Raw genomic sequence first — 25,690 nt, forward strand, 5'->3', positions numbered from 1 at the left:
AGGAAGAAAACAAGTTAATACTCTTTGGCTTCATTTCCTAATTGGTGGATACATGAAAGTTATGAGATTATAATCCTTAAGGCCACAGAGGTCTTGGAAATCACCTAGTTCAACTCTCTCATTTGAGAGAGAAGGAAGTAGAAGAATTAGTCCACGGTCACAGTAACTATTCAATGGTAGGAGCCCAGATTCAATTGAGAGTCTCCTGACTCCAAATACAGTTCATCACACAATATAATAAATAATAAGAGGGAAAAATTCAAATGCTGGGTCCACTTCCTGAAGAAGCCAGTACTGGTAATGGTTAAGGCGAGGGCATATCCTTGACATTTCTAAAGTCTCTTCCAACACTAATGATCTCTGACCATGGAATTCTAGAAAGCATTGAATCAATTATACTATAAGAAGAGGCATTCAAAACGGAGAACAGGTAGGGAAGGGGAAAGGATGAGGTATGGAAGTGGGGAGGGGAGAAATTAACCTAAGCAAAACATGTACATACCATTGAATTTCTCAGTGCTCAGTATAGTTTCCAAGATTATTATGTGGCAGCAGATAGGGTAATGGGCTCTACTAGTAATCAGGAAGACTCCTTTTCATGAGTTCAAATCCAGCCTTGGACATTTACTAGCAGTGTGATCCTGAGCAAGTCACAATAACTCTTTTTGCCTCTGTTTCTGCACCTTTAAAATGAGCTGGAGAATGAAACTGCAAACCAATCCAGTATCTTTGCCAAGAAAACCCCAAATAGGGTCATGAAGAGACAGACATGATTGAAATGATTGAACAACAAACAAGAAGTCTGTAGGTAGTAGATGAATTTCTTATGTGGCTTCTAGTATTATTGACTCTTAATATTATTGATTGACTGGCAGAGGGAGTATCTACACTAAGATTTCTTCGTACCAGTAAAATCATTTATCTCTTAGACCACCCTCTCTACTCTCCATCCCCCCCAGACCCCACAAAAAACCCAACTTAACAAGGGCTGACCATTTTTTATGCTATAGACCCACTTTTCAACCTGGGATAATGTTCCAGAGATGAAAAACCAAAACTGTATTTGGTGGTTGAAGTTTTGTTTTGTTTTGTTTTTTTCCCCCTACTTTTAAAAAAAGTCATGATTTCCACCAGAGGTCACCAGAGCATCAGTGTTTTACTTTGGGGAATTTTTCTTTCTTCAGTTCCAAACATTTCTTAACAAATTTTTACTGATGTATAAAATCCTGCCATCCAGTTAGTGAATATTTTCAAGTGGGCATGTTCTTAAGCAGTTTGATTGTGCTAGCAAAATAATGAGGGATTCTCCAGTGGTTGAGAGATGGAGTGTCAAGAACAGGCACCCAAAGTTCCAGAAGGATAAACCAGACAGATGCTGAGCTGCAAACATAAAGAAGTACATTCTCCCATTAAAGCAAAACACCCATTGGAACCAGAACTATTGTCTCCATGTTTCAAGAGGCTAAAGATGGTGCCACATAAGCTGAAGGCCATGGGGCTTTGGGAAGAAGAGGCACAGTATTTGTTGTTTGTGTTTGCCCTTTCTCAAAGCTGACTTCTATTCTACTTCCCAGGTTAGGGGATCGAGATGACAGAAAGTCTGGAATCATTTGAAAATAATCATAATAATAATGATGATGATGATAACTAGCATTTCTATAGCACTGAATAAAAGCCAGGCATTGTGCTAAATACTTCACAGTTATCTCATTCCATCTTCACAATGATCCTGGAAGGAAGGTACTATTATTATCCTCATTTTACAAATGAGCAAACTGAGGCAAACAAAGGTAAAGACTTGCCCAGGATCTTAAGGGTACCAAGAGTATTCACTAGAAAAACTAAATACAGCCAACAGAGTTTGATTATTCATTCAAAAAGCACTTAATAAGGACTTACTGTGTTAATACTGTCCTAGATGGTGACTTCAGTGGGAGAAAGACTAGGTAAAAATCTGAAGTGATATGACACTAGATTTCTATCCTTTGGAATCTTAACATCAGGACAATTTACTCAGGTAATAGGATATAAGCAGAAAGCTCTAATAAATAATGTTACATGTATACTATATAATACTTATTAATTTGCATATTGCTGTATAATAGTTATATGTGGGTATTTTGTAGGGTCATTTTTGGATTAACCTTCTGATTTCATGGACATAATATAATCTTAGGACATTTTCTAGGGACACATAAAGGTTAAGTGACTCACTGAAGGCCACACAGACAGTTTGTGTCAGAATCAAGATTTGAACCCAGATCTTCCTGGCTACACGTCTAGCTCTATCTGTCTAGTAGTATGCCAAGTTGCCCCAAATTTGCCATCTATTCAAAAACTCTCATATAGGCTCCTTGGGGGACTTGTGAGTTATTTTAAAGAAAAGATAAGAACATATCTTTTTTGGCATAGAATGAGAGAGAAAAGCTTTTTTTTTTAACCCTTGTACTTTGGTGTATTGTCTCATAGGTGGAAGATTGGTAAGGGTGGGCAATTGGGGTCAAGTGACTTGCCCAGGGTCACACAGCTGGGAAGTGGCTGAGGCCGGGTTTGAACCTAGGACCTCCTGTCTCTAGGCCTGACTCTCACTCCACTGAGCTACCCAGCTGCCCCCTGCATTGTACTTTAAAGTGACTCAAGGTAGGTCTTTGAAAGCTAAGAACAATGTACTTGTTTAATGTGTTTTGGAAACTGCTCAGATATATAAGCCTGTATGTAAGCCTTTTGAAAGGAAAGTCCAAATTGTCAATAGAACCAAAGATCTAGCGCTGGATGAGACTTCAGAAGCAATATAATCACAGGATCACATAGATTCAGAGCTGGGAGAATCCTCAGCAGTCTCTAATCCAACCCTTATTTTACAAATGAGGAAGCTGATGCTTGGAATAATTAAATGACTGGCCTAAGATCACATAAATAATGTTAGAAGGGAAGTGCCCTATATCACCCAGTATGCTAAAAGCCAAGTTTGAAATCAGCAAATTATCTAAACAGTTCCGTTTCCTATTATTTGGAAACCAAGTGAAACGGTTGCATTTTAACCCAAAGTACCTAGATGGCTGAGGCTAATCTGTATTTTGCTTTACTTACTTCCTCATTTCAATACTTCAAAAATCTATTATTTGTGGGTCAAATAGGTAGCTCAATTTATTGAAAGCTATGCCTAGAAATAAGAGGTCCTGGGTTCAAATATGACTCAAATACTTCCTGGCTATAAATAAAAGTAGCAAATATACTAATATACTATTCTTGGTCACCCAGGGGATTTGGCAAATGAACTGGCTCATTCCAGCAAGGCAATCCTTTTACTCCTAATTAATGTAATTCTCCTAATTGATTCTCTATCCCAGTAATTCACTTCTGCATTTGTGGTACTTCTCTCCTCAAGCTTCCTCCAACCACTCTTAGCTAAAAGTCTTCTCTCATATTTCTCTAAGAAAATTAGTCATGTGCCATGAGTTCTCTCTTCACTTCCTCATATTTCATGTTCATCTGTCTTAAATCATCTCATCTACCTTTCCCTTTACTCAAGTTTCTGATGAAGAATTGACCCTTCTCATTTCCAAGGCCAGCCTTTCTATATGAATCTTTTATATCATCTCTCTTCCCATGATTTCCAGCAGGGTATCACTCCAATTTTCATCCCACTCACACAGTAATCTCCAATCTCTAACTGCTAGGTCTCTTATTTCTGCCTATGAAAATGCTGATCTTTAAATAATCCTAACTACCAGCCCTATTAACTATTGTCCTTTATCTCCTGCTCACTTTCTCAGCTAAACTTCTTGAAAAAGTCATCTACACTGAGTACTACTTCTCACTTTCTTTTAAATGCTCTGCACTCTGACTTCTGACCTCTTTAATCAATGGAAATGTCATTCTCAAAAGTCATTAGTAATTTCTTTCATTGACTAATCTACTGGACTTTTCTCAGTCCTCATCCTTTTGGAACTCTATTACATTTGACATTATTGATTGTCTTCTTCTCCTAGGTATTCTCTCCTTTCTGTTGTTTGTTTATTTGTTTGTTTTAATGATGTTTTTCTCTCCTGCTTCTCTTCCTACCTGTCACTGGTTGTTCATTTTCAGGCTTCTTTACTATTTCTCTACTTATGTTATACCTACTAGATGTGGCTCTACCACAAGGTTCTATCTTTAATCCTTTTATAATTTCACTCATCAATTCATCTCATCAATTCTCATGGTTTCAATTATTGTCTCTGTAGAGATGATCCCCACAGTTCTAGTTCTCTCTTAAACTTCAGACTGAAGTCATCATGTTTCACATTTGCATAGGCATCTGAAATTCCATCTCACTCCAAAGCAGAACTCATTATTATCTTCTCCCAAACCTTCCCTTTTTTAATAGTAAAATTTTATTTCTTTTAATCAATTAACATCTGTCCTTTTCTCCCTCTCTGAGAAAAAAAGAAATACAAAACTTCTTATAAACACATGTAACCAAGCAAAATAATTCCCACATTGGTCTCTTCCAAGCAGGTCTTAATTTTTACTTTGAATCTATCACTCCTCTTTCAGGAAGTAGGTTTGTTTCATCATGAGTCTTATGGAATTATGGCTGATCAATATGCTGATCAGAGAAATTTTCCCCTCTTCCAAATGTCCCCATTCCCATCAAGGGTACCATCATACTTTTTGATATCCAGGATTCACAACCTTGCCAATAAATCTTTGATTCCCTACTCTTTCTTATCCCACATATTCAATTATTCCTTGAAATCTTATCATTTCTATATCTATATCGCTTGCATAAGTGCCCTTCTCTCTCCCCACTCAAGCACCACTTAGCTCTGGTCTTTATCCAATAAATGACCTTATTCCCCTGGAGCTGCAAGTTCTAGAGTTCTAATGTTCCTCTTGACCCTAGAACTGTGACTCAGGACCCCTGCTCTCCTCTGTCTGGAAATGCTAGCGCTCCTTTCTTCCTTGGTACTGAGACCAAGGTCCCTGCCAAGTTCGGAAACACATGCTAGAGAAACGGGCCATACCAAGCCATTATAGCCTCCTTTATGTCTTTGGCTCTTCAGATGTTGGGAAAGTCACCTACACACTTACTGAATATTACAATACTCAGCCAAAGCCAATACCAAGCAGTGGAAGGGTCTGTGTACAAGTATGGATATGGACAGTGTACAAGTATGCTCTGCCATTTTAGCAACCCTGCCATGTTAAAATGCAGATTAAGGGAACATGAACAAGGGGAAACTTACTTGGTTTACAGGAAACTTCCCCATGGCTTTCCTTTATGAAGGAATCTATCCAGAATCCATAAAATGTAATTCAACTTCTATACAGATACATTCCTGCTATATAAAAGCATATATATATATATATATCCATAATTTTTAAGAAGGAAAGGGAAACTAATATTCTGCTGGTAGAGTTGTGAATTAATCCAACCATTCTGGAGTACAATTTGGAATTATGCCCAAAGGGCTTTAAAATAATGCCTGCTCTTTGATCCAGCCATCTCTGCTGGGGTTATACCCGAAAGAGATAATAAGGAAAATGACTCATACAAAAATATTTATAGCTGCTCTTAGTGGTGGAAAAAATTGGAAAATGAGGGGATGACCTTTGATTGGGGAATGGCTCAATAAATTGTGGTATCTATTGGTGATAGAATATTATTGTGCTAAAAGGAACAATAAACTGGAGGAATTCCATGTGAACTGGAATGACCTCCATGAATTGATGCAGAGTGAAAGGAGCAGAACCAGGAGAACCTTATACACAGAACTGATACACTGTGGCACAATCCAATATAATGGCCTTCTCTACCAGCAGTACTACAGTGATCCAGGACAATTATGAGGGACTTATGAGAAAAACATATGATTGATCACGTGGTTCGATGGGGATATGATTGGGGTTTTGGCTTTAATAGATCACTCTACTACAAATATGAATAATATGGAAATGGGCTTTGAACAATGATACATGTAAAACCCAGTAGAATTGCTTGTCAGCTCAGGGAGGAGGGGAGGAAGAAGGGAGGGAAAGAACATGAATCATGCAACCATGAACAAATATTCTGAATAAATAATTTTTTAAAAGAAGGGAAAGAAAAAGAAAAAAAAAGGAGAAGAGAGAATAGTTTGGAAGCACCTCTGATAAAAGAAATGTGGATCTCATTGAATAAGGAGGATTAGTCCTGAGGTCTTTTAATTTCAATCATTCTTCTAATAGAATACTAGCACTCTAAGTATGGAGACTTTTCCTTTTTTCTTTTGTCTTTCAATTCCCAGCCCCTAACACAATATCTTGTGGGTAGTAGGTGCTCAAAAATGCTTATTAAATTGAATTCACCTTGCAGGATCTGAAGAGGAATTTTTAAATCCCTATTGCTGTTTGGAATATTTTTGTTTTCCCCTTAACTCCACATCCCTTCTCTCTTCTCTCTTCCTATCCTTAATAACCAGTATGCCCTCAGTGAAGGCCTACTCATTTTTTATATAAACTTGAGTCAAACAAAAAGCTAAATCTATAACTATACCTCAACCCTCAAAAACCAAATATGCTATATTCCCTTGGCAAATATAGTTTTTGGATTTATCTGCCATTGCAAATTATATGCAGAAAAGCTTGCTTACATGTGTGTAGTAAATGAGAGTAAACTATTTTGGAGGTATTTTAAAGTAAACTATAAGGCTGTTTCAGTGAATTAAGAGCTAGGCCCAAAGAAGGAAGGTCCTGGGTTCAAATCTGACCTTAGACACTTTCTAGCTGTATGACCCTGAGGAAGTCACTTAAATCCCACTGCCTAACCCTTACCATTCTTCTGCCTTGGCACGAATATTGTTGGAACATTATTTTCTGTTACCATCAGGTTATACATGTGCTTGTATAAAGGATTAGATCCTGAGCAATAGCTCATCTTCCTGAGAGGGGAATGTGAAGTTATCCTAAAGGTTCACAGACTAAGATCTTTTTAAAGTAATTTTAGGGAATGATATCAACAATAACCTGGATCAGGAAAGCAAACTTCCTATGGAAGATGCTGTAAGGACCATCATGACTCCAGACAGACTAAAAAGATGACAGCAATAGGGTATGTACTCAGAAATTAAATACTACATCATGAGACTCTGAGTGACTCTTTAGATATTAATGAACTTAACTGTGGAGAGTTGGGCCCTCCTTCCACTTCTGTTCCTTCCATGTGCCCATTATTTTATCTTTATTTGTAAAACCCTTGTGCCAAAAAAGGGGAATCCTTGTCAATCAATCATTTTTTAATATAAGAAATACCCAAATGTAGCTAAACCCTCCGTGAAATGTAAAAGCATCTCGGTGAGACAATCCTGAAATGTACAAATATTCTATATGGGATGATTCAATGGAGAGACTAACATGTTAACCTTCCAAAGAATAAGAAGGGAGATTGTGTGAATTAAATATAAATTTGGACCCCTCTTTCTTTTTAGAAAGGAAAGCTCTGAAAATCCATAATGGTCTCAGCCCATCCTTTGATAGGGCACACATGTGACTATAGGAGGACTACAGAGATTTTGCGGCTTCCTTGCCCTTGGAAGATGCTTGCCTCATGTCCCACATGATACCTGGCGTCAGGAAGACTGGCCTCTGACCTAGATGGAGGTCTTCCTTCCAACTAGGGAGACCCAGAAAATGTGACATCACTGGGTTACGAGTTATGGATGGAGGAAGCAGCAGGCTCTTGGTCTGGCGACTTGCCTGGTGGAGCAGTTCGAGTGCAATCTCTTTGCTAGCAAACAGAGACTCAGATTAGTGAGATGACTGGCTATGTGACTGTGTGTCTTTACCCACTTTTACTATCTAATAAATAATCATAAATTAATATACAGTCTCCAGAGAATGCTAATCCTAACAATACACAGTGTTGATTCTAAGACAGAAGACTCCACTCACCTTTAACATATGCATCCCATTGCTTTCTATATTCTAAGTCCATATACACCTCTGCATACAGGGATGGAGAACAATCCTTGAAATCACCAAAGGCTTTATAATCATAAAATCCTGATTGCTGTTAAAAAAAAAAAGAAAGAAAAGAAAAAATTAGTTGACCACCACTATCAAAATACTAAAAAAAAAAAATAAAAATCTGAGCAACTTGACTGAGGTCATACAGCTGTGTCTAAAGGCAGATTTTTAACTCAAGCATTCTGGACTCTAGTCTCAAAGGTCAGTCACTGCACTATTTGTTGTTGTCAAGGCATTTCAGTGGTGGCTGGCTCTTTGTGACTCAATTTTCTTGGCAAAAGTACAGGAGCAGTTTACCATTTCCTTCTCCAGCTCAATTGACAGATGAGGAAACTGGAACGAAAAGGGTTAAGTGACTTGCCCAGGGTCACACAGCTAGTAAGTGTCCGAGGTCAGATTTTAACTTAGAAAAATGAATCTTCCTGACTACAAACCTAGTACTTTACCCATTGCGCCATCTAGCTACTCCAGGGAGATGTAAGGGAGTACTCAGGATTCCTATATTTAGCCATGGAGGAGTTTTTTGTTTTTTTAAACCCCTTACCTTCTGTCTTGGAAGAGACACTAATATATCAGTTCCAAGGCAGAAAAGCAATAAGGGCAAGGCAATAAGGGTTAAGTCACTTGCACGGGGTCACATAGGTAGGAAATGTCTGAGAAGAGTTTTGAACCCAGACCTCCCATTTCTAGGCCTGGTGGTCTTTATCCACTGAACTACCTACCTGCCCTACCATGGTGTTTTGTGGGCCGTATCTGTCAGTGTCCTAGTCCTGAGTTAGCTTTCCATCATATTGCAATCTCTATCCAATATCCTATCATTCCCAATCTCTGCCTTGCTGACATTCTCATGGATTTTCATTTCTGAGAGTAAAGCTACACACAGTGTAGTGGATAAGGTAAGGAGCAACAATGTAATTGGACTCCTTCAAAAAGGAAGCCAGGCTAATATACCAGGAAGAACAATGGCCTTGGAGGTAGGATGCCTGGTTTCTAATAAATAGTTATAGTGACGAAGGCAACTTAATTAAGTCAATTCCCCTCTTTGAGTGTCAGCTTTACTGCTATTTTTTAAATGAGGTTTGGACTAATGCAGTGATTCTCAGTCTGCAGCTAGTGGACCCCTTGAGTAATCTAGAATTATTTCAACAGATCTTTAAATCCATTTGTAGCATCCTGCTTCTAAGCTACCTTTCGAAACTTGCAATAACAAGTTATGTCCTGAGGGAATGTCTATCCCTAAACAGGGTACTCCTTGGTTCTTCACTTAGAAAACAATAGTACTCTAGCCCCATGAATGCATTTATTTTCAAAGGTTAAGGTGATCAATTAGATCAAATAAACATGAATTCCTAGAAAGAGAATAGTAACTATAGAATATCTTCTCCATGAATCCTGGGTGTATACTCTCCCAAATTTAAATTAGAAGGAAGGTGCTGATCTCTGTTGGTAGACAAAAGAATTTATTAGTTTCCCAGTTATAATGTTAGTTTTTTTGAGAATAAGGCTTGTTTCTTTCACCATATTAGTAAAAATCTTAATGCTTAGAATATAAAAGATATTGAATAAGTACTTATTGCTTGACTTATTGATTGGTTGAGATTTTCCCACATGAATAAGAACACAGGTCTGGTGCCCCCAAAATTAAAATTTTGCAAAGAACTTCATGTGAATTATTTTATTTAACATTTACCAGAACTCTGTGAAATATTACTATCATTTCCATTTAATACATGAGGAAAAGAAGGAAAGAAAAGTTTAAGCAACTGGACCAGGGGCAGAGTGCTGATTAGTATCTGAGGTAGGAATTGAACTCAGGACTTCTGGATTGCAAATCTAGTTCTCTCACTTGTTTGCCAAGCTACTTTTCAAGACACGGACCTTGCCTGTCAGAACACAATATATAATCATATGCAGGAAGAAGATGTAAGAATTCTTATAAAGATCTGAATGGGGGCAGCAATATATAAACATACACATATATAATATATATGTATGTTTTTACATATGCATATATACATGTATCAGACTATATCAACATTAATGTTGACATCATTATAGATGACATAAACATACATATTTACCAGAGACTATGAACAGGGTACACAGCTATTTTTTGATCAAACCACCACTGAGACAGAAAAAACTCTCTTTAGAGCAGCAGCTCCCAATCTGTGGGGCATTAAGCCCACCACTCTGCCACCACCACACACCCACATCCATATCCACACCTACCCACACCCAGCACTCAATTTCCTCCAAAGGGTCAGGGAAACCATCTGCACATCTAGAATGTGTTGCAGGGGGCAACTGGGTGGCTCAGTGGATTGAGAGCCAGGCCTAGAGACAGGAGGTCCTAGATTTAAATCTGACCTCAGACACTTCCCAGCTGTGTGACCCTGAGCAAGTCACTTAACTCCCATTGCTTAGCCCTTACCACTCTCCTGCCTTGGAGCCAATACATAGTATTGATTCTAAGACAAAAAGGTATGGGTTAAAAAAAAAGAACATGTTGATAAGCATCTCTTTAATCAACAGAGACTAATTATATAACTATTTAAAAGGGATGGGAGGGAATAGAGAGCTTTGAAGTTTTTTGATGTTTTAAAGATATCTGTATGATTGAAAGGCCTCTGCTCCAGTAAGCATGCTCTTAATAGGGGAACAATGTACAGTCTAACATTTAATATCTCCCAGCTGTACTTCTGCCCATCCCTGGCATAACCCTCTGCCATGTCCACCCCTTTTCTCCTCATCCATTGTTCAGTTCTTCAATAGGTTCTATTTTGGCGATGGGCCCTAGGTGATTAATTAGCCTTCATTCCCCTCTGGGAAGAATTTTTCAGATTTCAACCCCCTGCATCACCTCCAATTATCATCACCATCAACCCCTTGTCAGCCCCTTTTCACATGTTGTCTTCTCAGAATGCAAACTCTTTGAGGGCAGGGACTTTTCTTTTTGCTTGTATTTATATCCCCAACACTTAGCACAATGCCTGACACATAGTAAGCTTAATAAATAAATTCAATAATGAATGCTTGTTGTCTGCACAAACTTATAAATCCCACTGTCTTCGCAATGTGGAAGTGTGTTGGAAAAGGGCAGCTGGAGGTGAAGATGGGAACAGGAAGAGATAAATCCCCTCAGAGTCCAAAAGGGAATGTTTGCCTCTAAGAAGATATCAGGAACATAGGACTCTCAGAGGGTTTTGCCATGCTCATAGCCCTTCTCCATCTCTCTCCCACTTCCTACTACTTACTATCAAAAGCTTCCCCAAAGATGTGATCCACTTTTTCACCCCTAGGAGGAATAATAATAATACTAACTAATATTAACATAGCAATTTAGGGTTTGTAAGGCGCATTACATAGATTATCTCATTAGATCCTCAAAACCACCCTTTGAGATAGACACTATTCTTCCCCTCATTTTACAGATGAGGAAACAGAGTGGTTGAGTGACATGTATAGGGTCACAAAGTAAGTATCTAAAATGGAATTTGAACTCAGGTCTGATTTGAAGTACGGTGATCTATCCATCTTGCCACTTGATTGCCTTGAATTTCTCCTGAATTTCTCTTGACCACAAGTGAATGACAGAAAAAAACAAGATTTTATAGGTCATATCTCCTAACTAAAGGTTTTCATGTAAATAAACAAGTATACTCTGCTTGTTTCCAAACATAAAAAAAAATCAGAAAAATTTCCAACATAAGAAATGAGAAACAATTTTAAATTTTCACTTAAGATCTACATAGGTCAAAATTTGCATCCTGATGGCTGGCATCAGTGTCCATTCTCCTAGGCACGAATTGTCCACCAGTTCTAAAACTCTAGGAGGGGCTCATTAGAGACTTAAGGCTCTTTCAGCTAGAATCCTGTGTTTTTTTCAGTTCATAGAAAATTAGCTCCTTGCTGACAGGTATGGTTTTTAAATCTGTGTTTTTGAAAACACAGCAATTTAACAAGTTATCTTGTACATAGTAGGCACTCGATAATCATGTTTTGATTCTCAGTTTATTCAACTGCAAAATGAAAATAATACAGTGCCTATTTCCCCAGGTTATTTTGAGGCTCAACTGAGAAAACACATGGGAAAGTGCTTTCCCTAGGGGCTCATCATTTTAAACTTAGGGATAGGGTCAGAGCCTGTGGTTGCATTAGCATGGGGAACTTCCAAATGAGAAAACACCCTCTACAAATGTGCACGTCAATTTATTATCTCCCACTTACAGTCTGAGAGGGTTGCCTGGGTCACAGATATAAATGAATTAGAGATGTAGTACAGCATGACAGCTAGAGAGTAAAACTTGGAGTTAGGAAAGCCTGGGTTCAAAAGCATTGATTTAGAAACGTGCCTAAAGTCACACAGCCAGTATATGTCAACAGTAGGACTTGAACTTAAGTCTTTTTTGATTCATTAGACTACAGTTCTCAATTTTAAAAAAAGTCACTATGTATTTCTCCTATCTTCATACACATGAGACCTGTTACAAGTATAGATAAAGTATTTGAAAACCTTAATTGGGGTGAAGTGGAGTACCTTTATCCTGTCTAAACCACTGAAACTATGTATTTCATTTGTAGTGGTGAGATAGCAATTACTTTGAGAAATTTTATTGCTAGGTTTACTCATATTAATTGTAAAAGGGAGCCAATTCAAGGAAAGTTGACACTTCCTTATAAATGTGACCTGGTTTGATCTTGGCATTCATAACTCCCATCCCCTTAATAATCCTTTATAGCTCCCAGGGAAAAAAATAATAAAGCCATTGCTGATTTTCTTCCATTTAAATGGCTTATATGCATTTATGTTAGTGATGAATCATATTTTTCTAATCCTTCTAATGGTCCAGGAAACCTTAATTTAATCCCTTTTGTCTCAGAACAACTCATGTCTATTCTACTAACAGGACCAAGAATCATCTTCATTATTCTCTTCTGTAGCTTTTCCAAGTTTCTTGAGACTTGGACAAGTAAGACACAGAACAGAGAGTTGTGTCTCTGAACTGAAAAGATATAGCTGTAATTAAGGATCTTAATCCAGTCCTCGCCACTGAGCAGTGGCTCCCAGACTCCAATGTCTAATTGAACCCAATTCAACACTTGGGGTCTACAAATATCTTTGAGTTTGTTCTATCTCTAAGGAGGGGCAGCCAGAGGGGATCATCTACCTTTATGTTCCCATCCCTCACAGCCCTACATAACGAAGGGCCACGATTTTCTTTTAAACCCTTATCTTCTGTCTTATAAACAACACTGTATATTGGTTCCAAAGCAGACAAGTAATAAGGGCTAGGCAGTGGGGATTAAGGGACTTGCCTAGGATGGCACAGCTAGGAAATATATGAGGTCACATTTGAACTCAGGGCCTCCCATCTCTAGGCATGGCTCTAAATCCACTGAGCCTCCTAGCTGCCCTCTAAAGTTACAAATTTATAAAACCATAGAGATTAGGGTATCCAGGCAACACACAAATGTAGAAAGACCATATCTTATCATCTTTGTACTTCTCCCAAAACCTACCACCAAAAATTAGTACAGCTAGGATGTGTCTGAGGTCAGAGTTGAACCCAGGTCCTCCTAATTCCAGGCCTGGCTCTCTATCCACTGAGTCATCTACTTGCCCCAAAGATAAAGATTCTCAAAAGTGGAGGTGAGAAAGGAACACATTCCAAGCAAAGGAAGCAATCTGTGCAAAGACACAGAAATGGGAGATGTAACCCTAAGGTCAGGAAACGACAGGTAAGCCAGTCTAATAGGAACACAGAGTACATGAAGGAGGAATACATGAAAAGAGTCCAGAAATGTAGACTGGAGCCAGACTGTATTTTCTTTTTTTTTTTTATCTAAATGTCAAACTGGATGGTTAAAGCTAGAACTGTGATGAATTAGAGGAGAAAATATGGAAGAAACAAGAGAACCAATAGTGAAATAGCCCAGACAAGTAATGAGAGAGTGGCAGATGTGTGAGCAGGAATGGATAACAGAGAATTATTGGAAAGGTGGAATTAACAAAGTGTGGCAACTTACTAGATATTAAACATGAAGGAGTGAGAAAAGCTAAAGATGACTATGGGATCCCAAACTTGAGTGACTTTAAGAATGGTACCATCTTCAATAGCAATAGGGAAATTTGGAGGAAGTTTGGTATAGGAGGTTACATATAGGAAAGAAAAGAAGGCAACCTGTTGCCTGGCATTTAATAGTTGGCACTTAATACCTGCCTGTTGAATGATTGATGGATTCTAAGTGAGACAGTCATTGTATACTTCCTTCCATTCCCTACACCAACCCAGAACTTTTACTGGAATCTACAAAAATATTTCTTCCCCACCACTTTCCCAGAAGGTATAGCAATTATGACTTACTTTCCCCTTGACTTTTCCTTTCTTGCAGTTCAGATAATCAGCTCTCTGTTAAATCTTTCTTAATTACATTTTTTTCCATATACACTAATATGACCTCTTTAATTTCCTTTTCCTTTTCTTTACCATTTCTTTGCCAGTTTTCTCAGGAAAATTTTTCATCTTCCTTTCCTTTATTTTCCTTTTACTGAATCTAAAATTTTTAAAATGAAGCTACTCTAAGCAATGAGAATGGTATGCCTATATCAAGTAAAATAAAGATGATTATATATTTGAAGTCAAATTAGACATTACAAAGAAACAGCAGTATAACATGATGGGGGCTTCCTCAGGGATCATCACTATCTTGAGGTTCATTCTCTAGCCCCTTGCTAAAGCACATTTCAGGAACTTCCCTGTGCAACAGATCAAGGGATCTCTCCTATCTCTTGGATAGTTGTGCTGAATCTTCATTTAGTTCTTATTCTAATAACTTCTTACATGTTTATATCATAGTTCCCTAACTAATTTGTAAGGCCCCAGTGGGTAAGGACTATGTCCGTCCTGGTCATGTACAGATCATGCCTATTATAGCAGCATAGAGCTGTGTTGGGGAACCTATGGCACACATGCTGGAGGGGATGCTCCCTTCTCCCTCTCCACCATGCCTAAGGACATTTTTCATATCATCCACCCCTCTTCCCAGTAGCCCAATGGGAATGCTTCCTCCTTCCCCTGTCTGGGGGGGTAATGGGGCATCTCATATGTGACATGAGGGTACAGTTTGGACACTCATTCTCTAAAACGTTCACCAACATTGTCATAGAGTATTCCTTCTACACTATTAAATAGGCTTTTATGGGCTACATTTTAAAAAGTCTAATCCCCATGGATGACCCTATTTTCATAAGAAACTGTCTTCTACATCTTATCTAAGAGAAACAGTAGCAGAGTACTTGACTTGGAGCCAGAAAGACCTGAGTTTAAAGGCTGCCTCAGACTCTAGTTGTCTTGACAAATTTAACCTTTGACAGGCTTAGTTTCCTCATCTGTAAAATGGAGATAATAATATCCTCTACTTTATGGGATTGTTGTGAAATTCAAATGAGAGTAAGGTATAATATGTAATATTAGAATAATATGTGAAGTGTCTTCTTAAAACATTTTAAAAACACCAACTCTTACTACTTTATTTTTATTTTCATGGTCAGATTGCAAATACCTTAAAAGTGCAGGCACTGGCTATGTTTTATTCATCTTTATCTCTTCCTCAGCACATTGTGCAATGCCTGGTACATGGTAGGTACCATACTTACCAAGAAATTGAAATAACAAAGAATATGTTCACCAAAGGTTAAAATAGCAGCTCATGATAGAATATATCTCCCCACTCATCCCCCAAGACAGAAAGTGATAAGATGTTTATTGGTATATCTATAAGACTCTAGAAGCATTATCTCATTTAAGCCCCATAACAATTTATGAGATATTATCAATTGTTTTCAATTATATCCAATTTTCCACGACCTCATTTGTAGTTTGCTTGGCAAAGATACTGAAGTAGTTTGCCATTTTCTTCTCCAGCTCATTTGACAGATGAGAAAACTAAGGCAAACACGGTTAACTGACTTGCCCAGGGTCAGACAGCTAAGTGTCTGAAAACAGATTTGAACTCAGGAAGGTGAGTCTTCCTAATTTATAGGCCAAGCATTCTATCCATTGCATCACTTTTTCTCAGATGACTTAACTTATTAAGTGAACTGTCCAGGGAAATTAAGTGAACTGTCCAGGATCACATACCTAGTAGGCATCAGATTCAAACTGAGGTCTCCTCTAAGATTTCCTCTACCTGTATGATCCACTGATTCCAATGGAGCACATTAGCTCTTGAAGACAAGGCATATTATGTGCTCTTACCAAGTCTTAAAGCATATAGCCACAATGGCATCAAGTTAGGGATGAGGGGGGGATGGTGAATAAAGTCCTAGATGTAGAACAAAGTAGACTTAATTTACCAAAACCCCTCAAATATGTAATAGCTAATAATAGCTAACATTTAAATAGTGCCTACTATATGTCAAGCACTGTGCTAAATGTTTTAAAAATTATCTCAAGGAGCAGTTGGTGGCTTAATAGATAGATATTTGGGCCTGGAGATGAGAGGTCTTGGGTTCAAATTCTGCCTCAGACACTTCAGAGCTATGTGATCCCAGGCAAGTCACTTAACCTCATTTACCCAGCCCTTGCTCTACTTTCTTAAAATTGTTACTAAGAAAGTTATTACTAAGAAAGTAAGAGTTTAAAAAATATTATCTCATTTGATCTTTATAACAACCCTGAGAAGTAGGTTTTATAGAGGCAAACTGAGGCAAACAGGGTTAAGTGACTTGTCTAAATTCACATAGCTAGTAAGTATCTGAAGCTAAATTTAAACCCAAATTTTCCTGATTCCAGGCCCAGAGGGCTTTCCATTGTACTACCCAGCTTATTTAGCATCTATATGACTCCAAGCATTTACCAGCTATGACAACCAGGCAAGTCATTTAACCTCAATCAGCCTCAGTTTGTTCAGTTGTAAAATGGAGCTAATAAATGTGGTAGCAGGAGGCAATATCAAGGGTGGAAAATGGAGATGGGAAGACCTGGGTTCAAGTCCTGCCTCTGACAGATTAGTTACATGATCCTGGACAAGCCATTTAATTTCTAAGTACCTTAAGCAATGTTCTCAGACTATAATTTTAGATGACTTAATTGATTTGTATTGGCAGTGGGAGTTTAGAAAACAACGAATAAAATGACAGCAAAAGGAAAACAACAACAACAAAAAATAGAAAATGGTCACATCTTACTGGATTGCTCTGAGAATGATTAAAATAGCCTAAGTTGTTCATCTAAAAGCACCATAAATTGAATTTAGTGAGTCAGAGTTGCACAGTCATAAGCCTCTCTCTCTCTCTCTCTCTCTCTCTCTCTCTCTCTCTCCTCCAGTCATTGAAATTTAGTGGCAAGACAAAAGTCAGGATGACTGGCGATGGCCTGGGATGAAGTGAATAATCTTGGCATCTTCAATAGCTAACCAAGCTCCAAGTGGAACAAATTGCTCTCATCCACCTCTTTGCCAGGGGAAATATTCACATACTTGGGGAAGACATCCCCCATACTAGCCCAATGGTTATCTTCAAACTGGATTAACTCATCTGCCAGATGGTTTCACTGGAGTGTGGCTGCTGAACATATCACAGCTTCTTGGAACTGGACATGAGAATTGCGTAAAACATGGCAACCAAAGGTAGATGAGCAGCCCTGAAAAGGCTACTCAAAAGAGGTTTTGGTACTCCCTGAACAGCAGATACACTCCTAAGCAAAATGTTAAGGAAACCTTAAAGAACATTGCAAATTCTATCAAGTTAGAAGTTATTCAAATGAGTGAGGACACATTTACAGAAAATACCTTTCCTTAAACTAACCTATTCCCATTTATGCCATTTTTGTGTAGGGGTAAGGAGAGGGAAATTCCTCCTGACTCAATGAATGTTCCCAATGACTGGTAGGGCTGAATAACCTGAGCCTGAAATCAATAGTAAAGTGACTTGCTGGCCAAGAATACAAACCCCTATCTTCATCGCTATACCCACTGTTCCCACTGGCTCATTTCCACCACTACCACCAGCCTGTTTCACCAAGACTGATCTCTATCCTGCTATGTCTGCACGTCTAAATCTGTAAATCACTATAAATCAGCAGGGTGGCCACCACCCCACCACTAAGAAACAGATCACTGATGAATGTATGCATGGCCATTTAGATCTTGTTTTGTTTCCCCTAGGAGAGAAATCTTCCCTATCCACCCCACTTTATCCCAATGTCACTCTTCTCAGGAACCTGAGTGATCAAGCTGCCTTTTTAATTTATTTCTGCCTCTCAGGAATGAAAATTTTGGAGGAAATGGAACCTCTCCAGATATTAGCAATAGTGGGAAGGAAAATCAACTTACTCTGCGAACTGACTTTATCATTATTCAGTTTAATGAAGGGGCCAGTGACATGGGTATAGGAAGAACAATGAATAATCTACAAATCATTCCTAGTTGTCCTTAAAATGTGCTATATCATCTTGTAGAGGCAAGTTTATCTTTATTAAAATCTGTATATATTTCCTACTTAAATTAGTATTCATGGAGAAGCACTGTGGTCTGATGCATAGAGAAATAGCCTAAGTAACCATAATTGCTCAGACTTAAGTCCTGTTTTCTGATCAATTTTGGCTTAGAAACCCTTGGCAAGCAACAACTTCTCTAAGGTTATAAGTTATAAGAAAAATGTATTGGTCAAAGGAGTTTCTTTACCTGGGAATTCCCTATGCCAATGAAATCCAAGGTTCAGCCTCTAACCCTCTCTGTCTCTCTAAGAAATATGATCAAGGTGCCAGAGCTCAGAAAAATACTAGGTGCTAGGGAAGAAGGAAGCCAAGCTGAGCTTAAAAACACTCATTAAGTGGCTAATCCATGTTGAGAAAACTGAGAGCTATTGAATGTCAGATATTTCATAGCTAAATGACAAATGGAATGATAGTTTTACCTGGCAAAAGAGCATTTCACAACCTTTGTTACTCTGACTCTGCTGACACCAAATTCATCTTCGCAAAGCCTCATCATTTGAATTACCATCAGGACAAGCCCACACAAATGCAAATAGTTTTCTTCCCAAATATTTTCCTCCTCAATGGCCTTGAATTTTTAGTAGGCCAGCAACATAGAAGAGGCACAGCCAGTCCCTGGGAAAAAGTTGTTTTCTCTCCTCACATCTTGGATTAAAGTAATAAAAGGACGGAAACAGAATTTAGTCAGTTTTCAAAACACCAGACATTTGGATTTTTAGAAAAAGGCAAAAATCCAAACTTTATTCACATATTTCACAAAAGACAGCATCCAGTATTTCCAGAAAGGACAAATTATTAAATTAAAATTTTAACTTTTCATGGAAATAATGCTAATAATGTTAATACAGCCCAAAGCTATAATCAAAGTTTGACTTTATACAGAGACTATTCTAGGTCTTGATCAATGACATATGTAAAACCCAGTGGAATTGCTTGTTGGCTATGGGAGGGGGTGGGAGGAGGGGAGAGAAAGAACATGAATCATGGAACTATGGGAAAATACTCTAAATTAATTAATTAATTAGTTTTCTTCAAGTAAAAAAAAAAAAAAAGAAAAAATCTTACCATAAAAAAAATAGAGACTATTCTAATTCATCCTTTTTCTTCTTCGTGCAGGAAAATTGTCACCTCCACTTATTTGAAGAATGTTCACTCTGAAATAACAACTAGTTGATAACAAAAAGAAACTGGACTCTTAAAAAAAAGATGATATTTATGATTTCAAATACCATTACTTGTTTTTTTCTTTCTTGACCTTTAGTTTTTTTCAGTTAACAAGAATTTTTTTTCTCTCCCTCACACCTGCCAACATATTGAAAAAAAAATCCATCAGTCTCTTCCAAGATTTCTGCTTTCTTTTCTGTCTGATAAATTCAGAATTCATCTCTATAGAATTTCCAAAATAGCAGCTTTTCATAACCTTAGCCAGCTAGACTCAGCACCAAGTTTGGCCAAATAATTAGCAACTGCTTCAACAATGATAACCAAGTACTCTCAAAGTCTGAAAATACAACGATTATTTTAGGAGTTGTAAATCAGAAACAGCAATGGTAAAATATCTTTTCAAACCAAAGATCACTAAAAAGAAAAGAGAATTCCAAGAGGTTTCACTGATGACTTAAATCATTCTTTCAGGAGAAGAGAAAATCTCTATTATACACACCTTTTATACAAATGTACATGTGAATATACATATACAGATCTGTATTACATATACATGCATCTGTAACCACATATATTTGTATGCATGTGCAGAATAATGGCATAAACAAGATTAGGGCATATGTTTGTGTGCATACACATATATTATTGTACATACACACACACACACACATATATCCTATTCCCAGGTTGGATCCCTATATATGTGTATATGTGGAATAGGTACTGGATCTAGAATGTCATTAGTACAGGGAGCTCCCAGTGAAGAAGCTCCTTCGACCAAGGTTGGCACTTCATCTGTGACATTTATTTTCAAAGAGTTATCTAAAACATTGAAGAGTCAAGTAAAAACCATAGTAACAAATTACTACATGTCAAAGGTGGGATTTGAACTTAAGTCCTCTTGGTTTTAAGGCCAGCTCTACCCACTACACCATGCTGTTTGGTCTCTTTTTTTTGTCTGTCCTGTCTGTCACTCTCTCCCTCTCTGCACATATATGTGTGTATAAACAGACACACACATGTTTATTTATACACATATATGTACATATGTATATACCTAGATATATGTGTATATGTACATACGTATATGTACAGACATATACGAATACTTGTATACATATGTAACAAAGTTTGACACATTTCCAAAGTTTCTGGGATAACAACTTTCCCAGGATGAGTTGAGAAGCTTTCTTCAAGGAGTCTCAATTATGTGGAATAGAAATATTTCAGAGAAATCCAACCATGTCTATACATCCTGTAACTGGTCCTAGCTGGCTACTCATGCAATGAATGAGAGGCTTTTTGGTTGGTTTCAGAGGCATTCAAAAGACTTTAGTAGGTTTCTTACATCTCTCTTCACTTCATCTCAGCAAATTCTCACGGTGACTCCTTTGCTAACAGAATTCAATGAGAGATAATACTATGAGGAGAGAGGGCATGTAATCTTATGATTCTCTGTAATCCTCTACTGTTTTTCTTTTCTGCTTGAGGTAAAAGAGATTAAAACACAGGTCTCAAGAATGAGTCAAGAATTTTGGAGGCTTGGATCTTGGCCAAGGTTTGCAACCAGTCCATCTCTGATGCCCCAAGAAGAAAAAAAGTGACCTTTGGAACCCAAACTAACTTACCTGAAAGTCAGGCCATATTTGGACGTTAACTTGAACATCTAGGACTGATATTATATAAGAACTAAGCAATGAATACCCTGAGGTATTGGGAAAAATATTTTTAGTGTTTTCTTAATATATTTTTTGAAGCAAATGTTCTTTTATAAAAGCTAATTCATCTTAAATCCTCATTAAATGGAACTGGGGCTTTAGTCACTTTCCTTAATAGTTTGTGAGTAATGGGGAGAACAGAGACAATGAGAACTTGAACTGATTGCAGTAAAGAAGAAAGGCACGAATGCCTCAGGATACTCAAAACTCTGAAACTAGGTATGTAGCCTGCCTGCCTCTCAAAGAATAAGTTAAAGAATACTTACCCAACATGCAGATTACACACATACACACACACACACACATTCACAGATGCATAACCCTGAATCACAAGCATCAAACTAAAAAAATTGATAAAATATAGGAAAATAACTCATTGTTAGAGTATCTATGAGAAGATAAACTTATTGATTGTTGATAGAGTTGTATATAGTTCTAGCTATTCTGGAAATCAATTTCTAATTATACAAAAAATTTCCTGAATTCTTCAAATCCTTTTACCCAGAAATCATATTATTGGGTTAAATACACCAAGAAAATAATTGACAGGGCAAGAAGCACATATACAAAAATATTCATAGAAGCATTGTTTGGAATAACAAAACCTAAGACATAAAATATGTGCTTACTAATTGGGGACTAATGAACAAATACTCATATAGGAATGTAACTATCATAAGAAAGAAAAAGATGAGGATTCCAGAGAAATATAAGTAACTTATATAAAGTGATATAGAATGAAGAAAGCAGGGTCCAAATTGACTCTAGCAATGGAAATAAATAAACATGGAAAGACAAAAAAACCCTATGATAAATTTCAGTGGGAAAAGGGGGACACTAATCCACTGTTGGTGGAATTGTGAACTGATCCAAGCATTTTGATGGAGACCGGCATTGGGCAGTGAGGGGCAGTATTAGAAGCCAGACCCTTTACTCTGGAATAGTGTATTTCTCACCAGTTAGCACTAGTTATATATTAACTGCAAAATCTGTGGCTTCAATGTTAGTCAAGCATGAATTGCAAATCTATTGTTGATCAGTTACCCATTCTGTATCATCAATCACATGCACTGGGTCTGTAATGTTCTATTCTAGACATCAGCTTTGTGCTGCTCTGTTTTATTAATTACTCATATTGTTCTTTATCTACCTTAATTGCTGAACTGTTAGGACCATGCTGTACTCCCCTGCACTCCCACCCCACTGCATGTTCCCTTTCCAGAGAGAAGTAAGTCCTCTCCCACATGGCAAATGATGACAAGGTGGACAATAGGGGAAACATGGAACATGCTCACTAAAGAATCTGGCAGTCCAGAAGGATCCCCCAAGACTGCACATGCTCCTTATTACCTATAATGTATGTGGCAAACCCAAAACCACACCTCCATATGAATATGGCCATGCCCATTTTCCAGGGTTTTCAGGAAAGGTGAAAATTCCTCTGAAATGGGAGGTGAAAAGCCCCTACTCCTTAATTAATATGCAAACCCTGATCCATACCTGGAGCTGCTTCTCCACACCTGGGGTTGCTACTCCATTACCTATGGGGCTCAGTCTAGGGCTATGGAGTTATTACCCCACCAGCTCAAAGGCTAATCCATCAGCCCAGGGCTATAGAGCTGCTATTCTATACCTGACTGCCACTCCACCACCGATTTAGGATACTCTATTAGCCCCAAGGCTAACCCATTAGCCCCAAGGGTATTCCACTAGCTCCAAGGCTATTCCATAGCTATTATGCTTTTCTACCACCTTAAACCTCTTCTTCAAATAAAATTCTTTTCTTATTTCTGTATTGAATGGGGTTTGAGCTTCCCATTCTTTCCATTAGATCCTGCCACAAACATATGTGTGTTTCTCCCACAATAATTTTGCAGAGCATTCTGGAATTATGCCAAAAGAGTTATAAAACTCTTTACAAAAAATGTATACCCTTCAACCCAGCAATATCCCTATTAGGTCTGTTTCCTAAGGTGATCAAGGAAAAAGGAAAAGAAACTATATGTCCTAAATTATTTGTAGCAGTTCTCTTTGTGGTGAAAAAGAACTGGAAATCAAGGGCATAACCATCAGTCAGGGAATGGTTAAACAAGCTGTGGCACATGATTATGATAGAATACTACCATACTGTAAAAAAAAATGATGAACAGGTTAATTTTGGGAAAACATGGAAAGACCTACATGAAAGTATGAAGGGGGAAATGAATAGTAACAAGAGATTATATATAGCAACAGAAATATTGTTGGAAGAATAACTCATATATGTTCTCCTCCAGAGAAAGAAAGGGTGGGATGGGGTGGAAAGGTTCTTGTAAAGTGTTGAGTATTTAATGGAAAATATCGGTTGTGCCAAGACAAAAATGTATCAATATTTTTTAAAACTATACTCATACCCCACCAAAAATGTAATACTATCAACTATTCTTAAAACGTTTCAATCAATCAATCAATCAACATTTATTAAGTACCTAGTATGTTCCAGGCATTATGATAAGAGCTGAGGATACAAAAAGAGGCAAAAGAATCTCTGACCTCAAGGAGCTTACAGACTAATGGAGGAGACAACATGCAAACAAATATGTAAAAAGCAAGCTATATGCAGGAAGTACATAAAAGAAAGACAGTGCTAGAACTAAAAAGAGTTAAGGAAGCTTCCTTAGAAGGTAGGATTTTACTCACCAGAAGTCAGGGAGGTCAGTAGTCTGAGCAGAGGAGGGGGAGTCTTCTAGACATGAGGGACAGTCAGAGAAAAAGCTTGATGCCAAGAGATGGATTGTCTTGTTTTTGGAATAGCCAGCAGGCAAGAATCATTGGATAAAAGAGTACAACGTGTTGGGGTGCAAGAAGATTGAAAGTGTAGTAGGGACCAAGTTATGAAGAGATTTGAATGGCAAATTAAAGCATTATGCATTTGTTCCTGGAGTTTATTGAGTAGGGGGAAGGGTGATGTGATTAAATCTGCATTTTAAGAAAATCACTTTAGTGGTGAATGAAGAATGGATTGTAGTAGGAAAGTCTTGAGAGAGGCAGCCCCACCAGCAGGTTTTTGCAATAATCAAGGCATGAAGTGATGAGGGCCTGCACTAAAGTGGTGACAGCGTCAGGGGAGAGAGGGGACATATTTGAGGGATATTTCAAAGGCCCTGGCAATAGCTCACATGTGGGGGATTAGAGAGTGTGTGGAATCTGGAATGAGGGACTGGGAAGACAATCCTGAACTCTCTAATAAAAATTTTTTTAAAAATTAAAAAAAAGAAGAGTTTAGGGAAGTTCTGTTTTGGACATATTGAGTTTAAGATGTCTACAAGATGTCCAATTTGAGATATCTGAGACTTACAAGATGTGAGACTGGAGATCAACAGAGAGATTGGGACAGGCAAAAAAGAGTCGAGGATCATCATCAAAATAGAGCTGAGGAGGTGTAGTGTAGAGGGAGAAAATAAATAGACCCAGGACAAAACCCTGAGAGACACCTACAGATACTTCTAATGGCTTAGAAAACTCTCCTATGTCTCTGTGTTGTGATAGGATTTTAATTCTTTCAAAGGATATAATATTACTTTTAAACATATGATCAAAACAGTAATATGTTGCTCCTAGGATGGCACTTGAGGCTCTCTAAAGCCCCCTATTCTGCCACATGCCATGTGTTTAGCTATTAGAGAAACCTTTTAGGGTGAGTTATTTTTAACTATGGCAAACATAGCTACTGATGAATGTAATTCTGCCAGACCCTAACATTTTTCCTATTATACTTAATCGACATATATGTTTTAAATACTTCCCCTGGGCAAGGCACTGAAAAAGATACATAGATTATTAAAGCACTTTTATTTGCTGCTTTGAAGATAAGCATAATGTGGATAAAAAAGAGAAAATGCATACAGGCTATTCTCAATTTATAGATAGGGTGGATTTCAAAAGTTCATTTATACTTTGGTTGTTTGAAACAGAAAAATAATATCTTTCTAAAAAAGGAATATCATCCACAGTAGTTGAATTCTCACACTAACCAAAAAAGTCATTTTAACTTACAATAGAGATAAAGGCATTATATAATAGTAAAAAGAATAGTAAATAATTCAATTTGGCAAATATGGTTTAAATACCTACTACATGTAAAGCGTTATGCTAGAAATAGTCTAGGGAGTGATCTGTGATTTTATTGACATAGGAACTGCCCTATACCAATTTTGCCTAGAGACACAGTCAGTATGATTCAGAGGTTGGCTTTGAAAAAAAAGTTTTACCTAGTTTTTAGGTGAGTTTTCTCACCTAAGGAAGGAAGGAAGGAAGGAAGGAAGGAAGGAAGGAAGGAAG

General features: G+C 37.7%; 1 protein-coding gene across 1 annotated transcript in view; it reads right to left on the reverse strand.

Moving 5' to 3' along the window:
- Nucleotides 1-25,690, reverse strand: part of LOC123245088 (phosphatidylcholine transfer protein) — a 54,213-nt gene that overhangs the window by 13,297 nt on the left and 15,226 nt on the right. The window contains exon 2 of the mRNA XM_044673823.1: nt 7,912-8,029. Within this exon, the coding sequence (XP_044529758.1) occupies nt 7,912-8,029 (118 nt within the window). The remainder of the gene's footprint in view (nt 1-7,911; nt 8,030-25,690) is intronic.

The sequence above is a fragment of the Gracilinanus agilis genome, chromosome 4 (assembly GCF_016433145.1).
Source record: "Gracilinanus agilis isolate LMUSP501 chromosome 4, AgileGrace, whole genome shotgun sequence".
Lineage (NCBI taxonomy): Eukaryota > Metazoa > Chordata > Mammalia > Didelphimorphia > Didelphidae > Gracilinanus > Gracilinanus agilis.